This window comes from Solanum pennellii, chromosome 9, assembly GCF_001406875.1.
Source record: "Solanum pennellii chromosome 9, SPENNV200".
NCBI classification, from domain to species: Eukaryota; Viridiplantae; Streptophyta; class Magnoliopsida; order Solanales; family Solanaceae; genus Solanum; species Solanum pennellii.
In genome coordinates, this window is record NC_028645.1 from 746,620 (window position 1) to 758,763 (window position 12,144).

A 12,144-nucleotide genomic window follows, 5' to 3' on the forward strand; every position below is an offset into this window, starting at 1 on the left:
TGAGACTAACACACAATTTGTCTTCATTCCTTCGATCAACATCATTAATATACAAACACAATTGAAGATATTTGCAATTGAAAAATCGATCAAAATCAGTCAATAGTGTTTAAAAGGAACAAAATAGATGTGGAATCAGATGTGAGGGGTATTGATAGAGGATACATATGTTCTTCCGAACTCATTAGTCCAATAGATAGGAAAATTGTTCGACAATAATTGTGTTTTACCTCAATTCATTTCAACAAATTAGAAAACAAAAAAGACTAACTCACAATTTGTCTTCATTCTTTCGATCAAAATCATTACAATACAAACACAATTGAAGATATTTGTAATTAGAAAAACCGATCAAAATCAGCTAATAGTGTTTAAAAGGAACAAAATATGGGTGATGCAATTTTAATAGAAAAATGCGTAGTTGAGGTGCCTGAAGGAAAAAACTAACAAGTTTAGGGATCTATTTATGAGTTCGGTCAATATCTAACGAAGATTAAAAAAAAATCTTCACTTTTGATAAGTTGAAGGATCAAAATTACTTTAAGTGATTCTAAATGGGCTAATTATAACCTACTACTAAACATAAGGGACCATTTTTGTTATTTTTCTTCATCTTCCCCATAACGCCTCAAAATTTCTGTTTTCTTTCAGTTCGGCCTGAGAAGGAATTTCTACCTCAACGACGGCGCAATACACAAAGGTATGCCATTTTTTCCGTTTAGCCATTCATTTTGAAGTTGAAATTTGAAATTTTGTGTTTTCTATATTGTGATTTTTTGGAACTTGATGTTATATTTGAACGTATAATTTTTGGGATTTTGTGAATGGAAGTGTAATTTATCCCTAAAACTGTTGAAAATCTGATCTAATTTCACGATGAAACAAGTATTTGAAGATAAAATTTTCAAATTCTGATTCAAAATGTAGGGGGAAAGCTAGCTAGAATTTGATTGACTGGATGCAGTACATATCCTGAACCCGATCTAGATTATAACAAATAAATTTATGTAATCAGTAATTTTTCTAAGATTCGTAAATAGGAAGGTTTGGAAATTGATTATCAGAGCCGATGGTTAGGAAGTAGTCGAGTGTTGTCGTGTGGGAGAGGTAGGAAGCTAGCCTCATCCCCTCCCCTTCTAGTAGTAGGTTTAGTTCGATGTGCGGTACTATCAGCTAATTGTGCTATCGTATTTTTCCTGCTTCGGAAAATTCTCTTCTGAGCCAGGGTCTATCAAAAACAGTCTCTCGATCTCACAAAGATAGGAGTAAAGTGAAATGGAACTATCCTTGCGACTTCTTCCCTAGATTCCTTCCTTCCTTAAGGGAAGTTCTCATTCGAGGATTTGAGAGGATTCTCATCCGGCTCTTAATCAGCTAAAGGAGTAGAAGAGGTCTCACCCAACGGACAAGTAAACACTTTACCTACGCTAAAATCAGATGATACCGAGTCATTGGAAATGTCTGTGTTCATTCTATCGTCCTCAGACCTACTTGTGGCACTACAGAACATGATATTGTTGCTGTTGTATTCGTGAATATGAACCAGACCATAAACTTCAAATCCTAAATCCACATGTGTGCGATATCATAGTTGCCATGGCTACAGAGGCAAAGGTGCTGAGTCCGAGTAACTTAGGTCACATACAACTGAAAAAAAAAAAAAAAGAGGTCTGCCATGTATTCGATATAATTACTTTGTTAATAAATTGATTTTATCTTTCCGGTTCATATATTTTGCTATAATTAAACATGTCCGTCCTCGGTGGTCCAGCAATGTGTTGAAGTATTATATAACATGAAAATTTCCTGGAAGAGATTCATACAACTAAATATCAGTTTTTTATATAAAGAAGGTAGGATATATTTTGTTTTGATGATGAATATAGAGAAATAGGGAAAGAGAATCTGATATTTTCCAATGATAGAAAAAGATGAAGCTAATTTCGTCATGTGGCCTCTTGTTTTCTTGTTGGATCTCCAGAACAGTGTGTTCACAAACACAAGGTTGTGCCCATTCCACGCGCGAGGTTCTCAGTTCTAGAATTAGAATAACTGTCCTTCCTGATATCCAAAGGAGGTAGAGCTTCAACAGTGGTCGTTGTCCGGTTTTACCTGTAGGAATTAGGCCAGACACCTTCTAAACTTGGTAAAATATAGTTGTGTTCAGATTCTAAGGACTAGTTATTCAAATCGTGGTTTTCTTTTGTTGTTCTTTGAATAAACTACTGCAACCACAAGAACATGTCCGGATGTAATTCCACAAGTGGGTCCTGGTGAGGGGTACCTTGTACGTAGACATTACACCTACCTTTTTGTGAAGATAGATTGTTCTCGATAGGTCCTCACTATCAAAGAAGGATAGAAAGGAAAATAACGACTGCCTTGTAATTAGTTTTACAATCTCTTTTTTCCAGTATATAGCTCATAGCAGATTGACAAAACAGTAGCAAAGTAGGGGGCGGAATGAGTGCTCACCCTTGGGGGCTGATCTAGAGCTTTTGCCAGACTCTGTGTATCTATGAATCCAGTTATTATTGTAGTAGTATAACTTGAGTTTTTTTGTAGGAATCCATAAGTGTTTAATCGGGTATCTGTCCCTGCTCGTCCTGAAGATGCAATGGGAGCTTCCAGTGGACCAAAGCGGCTATCTGGTATGCAGAAGCAAGCACTTGCTCTCTATAGAGGATTCTTAAGAGCAGCCCGCTCCAAGCCTGCTGAAGAAAGGAGGCAAATCGAGTCAGTTGTATCCACTGAGTTCCGCAAAAACTCCAAGCAAGTTGATCGTAAGAATTTTATTTATATCGAGTACTTACTTCGTCGTGGTAACAAACAACTTGATCAACTCAAAAGCCCTGATACTGTTGGATTGTCATCATTAAGTGTTGATTCTTCACAAACAACAGGTTCATCCTCCTCCTAGATTTTGTAAAGAAACCACTCTTTTTTTCAACTATTACAATGAGTTGGTTGATTATATAACATCTCTTTTGCTGGGATTATCATACTGAGTATACTAGTATTCAGAAACATTTATATGGTGTTAAAAGAGGATTTTCATCGAGGCTCGAGAGATGGAATAGATTACATTTACGTTTCTTCAATAAAAATTGAAGCTCGACTTGATAGTGTAAAAATTCTTTAGAAAAAAATCTTGCTTATCCTATGATTGAATGATAGTTTTTGTAATACCGGATTGTTTCATAATGTATGATAATATGTACTATTTGGTTAGCATTTTATCTATTTTTACTTTTCTTCATATGTCCTTACCAACACAACAATAACACTTTAATCGAAGCGACTTTACTTTTTGATCAGAAGTTGAATCGATCATCAGAATAAGAATTCAGATACATTTTGGTCAAAGTTGTGTTACGCAGAGTTTAAATTCGAGAATTCTGATTAAGAAGGAGTAGTTTCAATCACTGCACCACATTATTTTATCGTCGTTTAGCAATTATACAGCAGAGTAAATTCAAAAATTTATGAATGAAATGTTTTCAAATGAAATTATTTAATGTGTACTGTCACTTAAACTTTTAATGTGAAATTAAAAAGAAAGAGAATTTATGGTGGGGGGCCTAATGCACAAAACTCTGTTTCTGACTCTTTTGGAGTTTTTATTACTAAACAGTAATTATTTCAAACTTGCACACTTTTTTTTTCTTTTGATTAAGGCTTGTAATTTCGCTTAACAACGCAATTATCGATCTTAATATACAATATATGATACTGATTTAGTATTCGTTAATCGAAATCAGTTGGAGCGGGAGGGGGGGTGTTATATATTGCAATTATTTAGCGGAGTATGAATATAAAGAGGTATATATTTGTAATTATTTTGTTTTTATGAGGTGTTTGCTTAGTTTTCCTATTCTTGTATAGTTGATTTTGGAACTTTTAAGATTTCTCACTTTTATGGTTTTTCACCTCTCAATGTTTAAAGCCCAACAATGGTCAATTTTCTTATTTAGGCCCAAGTCAAATTTGGTCTCCTTGTAAAATCCACAAATATTAATTATTTTTCAGCCTATAATTTTAAAAAAATACAAAGCAGGATTCAAAATTTCTTTATATTAAAATGTATGAGAAATTTCAAAAATATAGTAGATAGTAGCAACCTAATTAATCTGAAAGGATTTATGTTAATATTAGTGCAACAATTTGTGTATGACCAACATTTTAAAAATACTTTCGAAGATAAGTTATTCTTATAAATTTATAAAAAAACAACTTTTGTTATTACTCAAAAATATGTTTTTTTTTTCTTCAAAATTTGGTCCAAAATTTCTAGAGTACGATATTTGAAAAAAATAATAATAGGTTCGATTTATATAGAAAGAAAAACAAAGAAGCTTTCTGGTGAGTCTTCAAATAAAGAAGCTGTGTTTCTCACGTCACTAATTTGAGTTCACGATTAGGTCTATCGTCTATCGACCTTTTAAGATTTTTTACACTACGAAAAAGTCACTAAAACGCAATGTAAAAAAAAGGTAAAAGTAATAGTAAACTTAGGTAAAAACAAGTTGATAACAATTGGTGAATTTTTATAGGATTTCATGAATTGAATTTGGACATAAACAAGAATGTCTCTACCTCTTTGTACAATATATGTACTTTACACATCCAATGAATGTTATCCAATTACAGAAATATGTCACAATCATTTATCTCTTTTTTTTTAATTATTTTTTTCTTTTTTTTTTGTTCTGGTCCCAATTTTAATTACCATTTTTCTATAGTGAGATTTTAATTATTTCCAATTTGTTACTACATGACAATTTTGGTAGCTAGGGTGAGTTAATAAGCATTTATCATATGATAAATTAGTGAAACAAATTAGGACAGAAAACAGTTGGCACTTTTGATCTGAATTTTGGTTTAGTGGTAAAAGTGTAACACGTGATTTATATATGAGATAAAAATATATTATAAATTTGAATTTTATCGTTGACAAAAATTTGATAGATATAATTAGAGTAAGTTGGAAATAAAAGCTTATTTATCCATTCAATTTTGAATCGTGTAAGACAATTCTAAAAGATTTTTCGATATAAAAAAAATATTTTACTTTTGGAAAGGTGATATCTTAACCTTCACAAATATACGTGTTGGATAAATTGGGATTTATATGTTAAAAGTAGTACTCCTTCGTCTCAATATACGTGATATTTTTTGAATTTTGAGATTTAAATAAGTTTTTTTTTTATAAATTTTTTAGATATCTTTTAATTATTTTGAATAGTCTATTATTATTACTTACAGTATTTTTACATAGTTTACAAATATATAAATTTTATCTAAAAAAGATTACAAATTTCACGCATAAATTTACGATCAAATTTAAACTGTTTGATTTTCGAAAAAATAAAAAGTGCCACGTAAATTGAAATAAGGGAGTATATTCATGTTAATTTAGTAGTTGTAGCTATAGTCATGTGAGTTTTACCTTAAAAAGAAGAAAGAACATGTTTTTAGAGACTTACAAGAATTGTTGTTTAACACATGATTAAGTTAAGATATTGAGCATCAATTGTGACTCATTTGAAAAATAGATTGTGATATATTTGATTGAAATAAAAATCACCCAACATATTAAGAAAATCGCTATTTTTTCTTTCAATTGTTGTTTCGAAAAAAGAAATTTAATTCGTTTTGATAATCTCGTACATCATTCTCAATATGAATCGTAATTAGTTTGACTTTATTATACTCTTCATTTATCCCCCGTTTTTTAAATTTTAATATGAATATCAGATATCTGACGGAAAAAATAATCTCACATGTCTACATTATTGTTAAGGTAACATAACAAAACTAAGAGATGATATTATTTATATATTTTTTCATAAAAATTAGTTAAGTTAGGCTTATAATGTCACATGTCCATCAATGATATAATAATTAAAGATTGTTAAATTAATGCAAGTCCTATCAAAATAATTCCTACATTAAATGCATTGAGATATTCCATCTTAATAATGTATATATATATATCTTGACAACTTTGTATTTCTGTTTTTTCCTTTTTATATTATTCTTCATTGTCGGTTAAAATAGTTACTATATATACATATTTTTTATAATAAATTTAAAAGAAATATTTTAACTTTAACTTTTTTTTTAAAAAAGGTCATAGGTGTTAGGATCAAGCGCTTACAAATCATGACAAAAGTTATAGCTAATAGAAAAGACGTTATTTTATTTCTTAATTATTTCCACCAAGCAAGCGTCATGTTCGAGAATCATGACGTACTCCGACCTGGACCACCCAACCTCTCGTGGACCTTGTCATCGGCAGGATGTTGACATTACTCAACAATCCCCCTGCCAACACCTATCTCGCAGAATGTTGTTTTTGGAATCAAACTCACGACATTGACTCTAATACCACTTGTTAGGATCAAACGCTTATCAACATGCCAAAAATAACAGCTAATAGAAAACACACAACTTTATTTCTTAACTAAATACACAAAGCAACCGTCATCTTCGATCATGACTCCGACCCGAGTCATCTAGTCTCTCGTGAACTTTATCATAAACAGAATATTGACATTATTCAACAATAGTTTATTGAGCGACTAAAAAATTACTATCGATTAAGTAAACTTACTAGGCTAGAGGTACTTTTACGTGTGTTAAATGCATAACTTGAATATGTTGTTACATGAATAGAAATGCATGCATGCTACAAAACAATAGGTCGATAATTAAACGAAATTTCTTCGATTATTTTGCCTTTCTCCCCAATATTTGATAAATATCAATCGTCGTTATAATATTATTGTACATATATATTACGAATATTCAAGATAAACCTCTTTAATGAAATTACAGTTGGCCTTGGGTAATAAAACTCTCAATTATTACACACGATTATAAATTATTGATATTATACGAATTGGGCTCGAATTTAAAAGATGAATATATAAAGAATAAAAAATCTAAATAGAAAAAAGAAAGTTGCAAATAATGTAAAAACTATTTATACTGACAATGCATGGTTATTTATTTTCATCTTTTTAAATAATTTTTTTGGAAATATTCAAATCAACGTGTGGTGTAGCCTTAGTTTTGATTAAAATTTAAAACACACGTCCAATTGACAAAGATAACATTTTTTTTTCTTTCTGCAAAATGGGATTATATTGTGGTTAAAAAAATAATTTTATAAAAAATTGGAAACAGATTGGGGAACATTGTGCAATAAAATTTCTTTTGGTTTGCACAATCATATTTAAATTAAGATCTCTTGTCCAAGATATGTTTTGAAAGAGTTAAAAAATATATATTAGAAAAAAAAAAACTCTAGGGTGGTGTGGAATTATCTCTTTGCTTCTATTTAGTTATTATGTTTGAGTTGTGTTGTAGTGTGTGAATGAAGTCCCACGTGAAAAATACGAAAAAAATAATTTAAAAGATGTTAGTTATTTTTAATGATGTGAAACCTTTTAGAAAAATTGCGCTAGTTGGTTCAAAGCAGATAATATCATCACAATATTCTAAGATTATTATAACTGGATTGTTTTAGCTTAACAACATGATATTATATGAGACAAATAATTTGGCAATACGAGAGATGAAAAAAAGCTAGCGCGGGGACCGACTTAGAGCCTTGCCCATCCATGGGCTAGTTTACTATCTCTACTCGTAGCTTTGAACATGCATAGACAGAAAAAAAATCAGTAGAGTCTTAAAATTATAAATACTCAGTTAATTTGGGTGATATAGATTTAATTTAATTTCAAACTGACAGATGAATGATAATGGATCATGTGAAACTTGATTCAGCAAAGAGATCGTTCGGTATCTCTGAACGAGGTCTCATATAAAAAGTTAGAAAGAAAAAAGAAACTACTATAAAATATTGAACAGTCTTAACTAATAGTTTAGAAAAAATTATACGAATATGATTCAAAATGAACCATATGCACGTTATTTAAGAGTATGTAGAAATTAGCCAGGTAGAATGACTAGATTGCGATAATCTTAACTCATAGCCTTTCTTTAAAGTAAAAATTTGTCAAAAATAATCTTTCTACTTTTATAAAAATAAAAATAAAATCTACATATTATAAAGTAACCATACTTTAAACATTTCATATTGCAATCAAGTCTTCATAAACAAGAAGTGACACTTGCCAAAATAAATAGAACATATTTTCTACTAATTAAGTTAAAAGGTACCTTTAACTAACAATATTTGATCCCACACAAACAATGATAATGATTTTAAAAACAACTTCCACATTGTTTGTCTAAATGTTAAAAAAAGAAAAAATCTTTTTGGCCAGAAAATTTAGTTAGAATTTAATGAGAATAATATCTTTTCTATTTTATTTCACCTTTAAAAAATATTTTTACACTTTTAACTTCAATACTTTAACTAGAAATGAAAAAAAGATTAATTTATTTTTAAATTAAAAAATTATATTTTTTTAATTTTCTAATCAAATTTTTGACCAAATTTTTTGATCATTTAACACTTTTCAAAACTTAATTACCAATCACTACCTAATAACTTTGTGAACTAATCAATCATGTTTGCTTTGTATTCAAAAATCACAACAAAGTAATTTTCACACAAATTAAAATATGACTTTTTTTCATCACAAACAAACAAACAAACTATTTATATATATAGTAAGACATACATCACATTCACAAAAAGCTAATTTCACCACAACCAAACAAGTATATCTACACTTTATTTTATTTTTCAAAATAAAGTTCCCAATACTATTAGAAAAACACCAAATTAATGAAACAATTTATATTATAAAATATGATTTTCTCATCTTATTTTCAGTGGATCAACTCATCACTAGAAAAACACATAGTAAAAAATAAATTCTTATTAAAATATCAAAAAGTTTCCTAATTTTTTCATTTGAAAAGATTTTTTTTTATCGCGTATTTAGTTAAAATATTTGTAAAAATAACCGGTATTTTTCAATGAAAAAAATTGATTTAAGAAATATTGATCTTTCAATAAAATAGAGTGTCATCTAGCACTCCGCCCCGACCCATTCTATGCTTTCGAGCAATTTTTCTCATAAAAGTTAGATCTTTTTTCTTTTCGTCTTCAATTAGAAGAACAACAATAGAATGAAAACTTAAACGTAATTAAATTGTTTATAACAAATGTAACGATGTAACATTCACTCTCTATCTTCCAACAATATCATTTTTTTCTAATTCAATTAAAATCGAGAATCGTTAAAATCGAAACCAATATATATTTGAATTAAACAAAATGATAAATCAATTATCCAAATATAGTAGCAAGATACAATAGACTATACTAATATTATTACTTTTTATATATATATATATATATATATATATATCCAAAGCAACAAGCAATACTTTGTTAGACATGAATGTCTCTATTGTCTGTCTCATGAAGACACAATATCTATGAGTAAAAAGATTTTATTTTTTTTTGTATATAAAATGCATTTTTCTTAGGATAATAATATATATTTAGGGGTAGAAAAACTAGGCTCTAGCATTAACATTATTATTAGTGTTGGAATATTATATTCTTACGTTATATATGTCAATACTAAAATTGGAACACGTAATTGTATTTGGTTGGGGTTAAATATATTCAAATTAGTCAAACTAATTAATCTTTTTTTAATTGTTACAATTGTCATATATCTATGCACTAAAATTGATCAATAGATCATGAATAATATGTCAAAAGTTTTTTTTTCATATGAAAGTAGCTGAGATTTATATTAACGGACGTATACATGTTATAATCTTATTCATTAATTTGATATTTATTAAATATTAGATCGACGGATAAGATTGTGTCAAGTGTCCCTATTTGATCTAAAGTAATAAACATATATACTCTGTATTTTTAGTGATAGGGACGATAATATTTCAAAAGTGTGACAAAAGATATTCTCATATTATTTATAATTATTCAGATATATTTATTGGTTTTCCATCAAAATTTAAAAAAGTTTATACAAAAGAATCAAATAGAGATATTTTAATTTTATAAAAAAAATATCTCCTATCATAATTAAGATTTATAAATGATTGAAAAGATCAAAGTACTGTTATGCCTTTTTATATTAATTCTTGTCTATTTAGGATAGAGTGCTTGAAATTAAAATTAAATAGGAAAAAGAATGGCCTAGAAAGCAACTTGACTACAATTACTTGAAAGTGGAAAAATTGACAGCAAACAGACCTATGTAACAGCATAAATAAATAAGAAATAGAATTATATATATATATATATATATATATATATATACACACACACATAAGGCTGTTCAAAATCGAACCTAAACCGATAAGACGAACCGATAAAAAAGTTATTGGTTTATAGTATTGGGGTTATTGGTTTAGTGGTTTTGATAACGGTTTTGTTTTTTTTTTTGGTTATCGGGTTATTGGTTCTTAACGGTTTAAAGTTTTTTCTTAACGGATTAATTGATAACCCGATAGTAAATTAAATATTTATATTTATACGATTTTGTATATAAAGTCCTCGACTTAGAGTTTAATTTCCTACTTTAATTTTTTGTTGTCTCAAATACTTTATTATTCTACTATGTAAAAGTGTTTGTTTTTTAGCAGGATGTAACTTGTAAACTCAAGTACATGATTCATTTGATTTGTAACCTTGTTTCTAACTGATTTTCAATATTTTTTCTTTTGGGTCAAATCTTAACGATTAAACCGATAACCGAACCGATAACGATCAAAAATCGATAAGCCAATATCTTAATGGTTCTATAATGGTTTAGCATCACTACAATTCAATAACCAATAAGCCAACCCGATAAACATCAAAACCAAACCGAATTTGTCGATACACAACCCTATATATATATATATATATATAATACTATTTCTTGGTCCATGTATTTGCATCTTATTATTTTGTTGTCAGATTTTTTTGCAAATTTTGTGTTAAGAACGTTTCTTTTTAAATTGAGGTTTTATTGAAAACAATATTTTAAGCTACAAAGGTGAAGCTAAGGTTTAGTTTATTTCTCCAAAAATATGATTAACTACACATTTCCATCTCAAAATTAGTATATATATTTATATAATAACAAATATGTAAAGGAAATTCAATAATAAATAAGTCATATATACTTATTATTGGATGGAGTTCTTGATTATTATTGTTTTTATTGTATGGAGTTCTTGATTTTTTAAATTATTTTTTTCAAAATAGAAAGACCTAGAAAGCAACATGACCACAATTAGGACCTTTGAAAGAGAATAAATGAGAAAATATAGGAGGGGGCTTTGCTATAAAAATATTTGGAAAAGATAAACAAAATAAAAATTGTCAACAACCAATTCATTTCAGTATAATCTTATAAAAAAGATAAAAAAAAATTATATTTAATCTTATCTCCATTTTATGGTAATATAGTTGGTCAATTCGGTTTAGTTTTAAATTTTATCGGTTTGATTTATTAGTTATCGGTTTGTATAGATGAACCGTTATAAAACCATTAAGATATTGACTTATCAGTTATTAATTTATCAATTTTTTATCATTAGCAATTCGGTTATATATCAGTTTGACCGTTAAGATTTGACACAACAAAAACATTGAAAATCACTTCGAAACAAGGTAACAAATTAAATAAACCATGTACGTGAATTCACAAGTTACGTCTTGCTAAAGAACAAACACTTATACATTGTAGATTTACCAAGTGTTTGAGACGATCAAAAATAAAATAGAAAACCAAACTCTAAGTCAAGAAACTTATATACAAATTGACATTAATATAATTATTTAATTTACTATCGGATTATCGGTTATCCCGTTAAGAAAAAACCTCAAACCGCTAAGAATCGATAACAAAAAAAATAAATCAAAACCACGAAATCAATAAGCCAATAACTATTTCTGATTCGAGTTATCAGTTTTAATTCGATATTAAATAATCCTAAATAATGCAATACTCAACTCAAATAAAACATATTAAAGCAAATACAATAACGAACAAACCATACAATACTTATTATTAGATTGATTTTTTGAAGAAAAAAGAAAAAGAAAGGCCTAGAAAGTCAATAAATGAGAGAAAATAGGAGTATATAAAAAATATATTTACTAAAAAAAAAAATGATAGCAAAGAAACTATA

The 12,144-nt window shown here is 28.3% G+C and overlaps 1 protein-coding gene across 1 annotated transcript; it reads left to right on the forward strand.

Moving 5' to 3' along the window:
* Positions 1–575: 575 nt before the first annotated feature.
* On the forward strand, positions 576–3,231 carry LOC107029786 (succinate dehydrogenase assembly factor 1, mitochondrial). The gene is made up of 2 exons (XM_015231231.2): positions 576–700; positions 2,566–3,231. Exon 2 carries the CDS (start codon positions 2,618–2,620, stop codon positions 2,918–2,920), a length of 303 nt encoding a protein of 100 aa, XP_015086717.1. The 5' UTR covers positions 576–700; positions 2,566–2,617; the 3' UTR covers positions 2,921–3,231.
* The last annotated feature ends 8,913 nt before the right edge of the window (positions 3,232–12,144 follow it).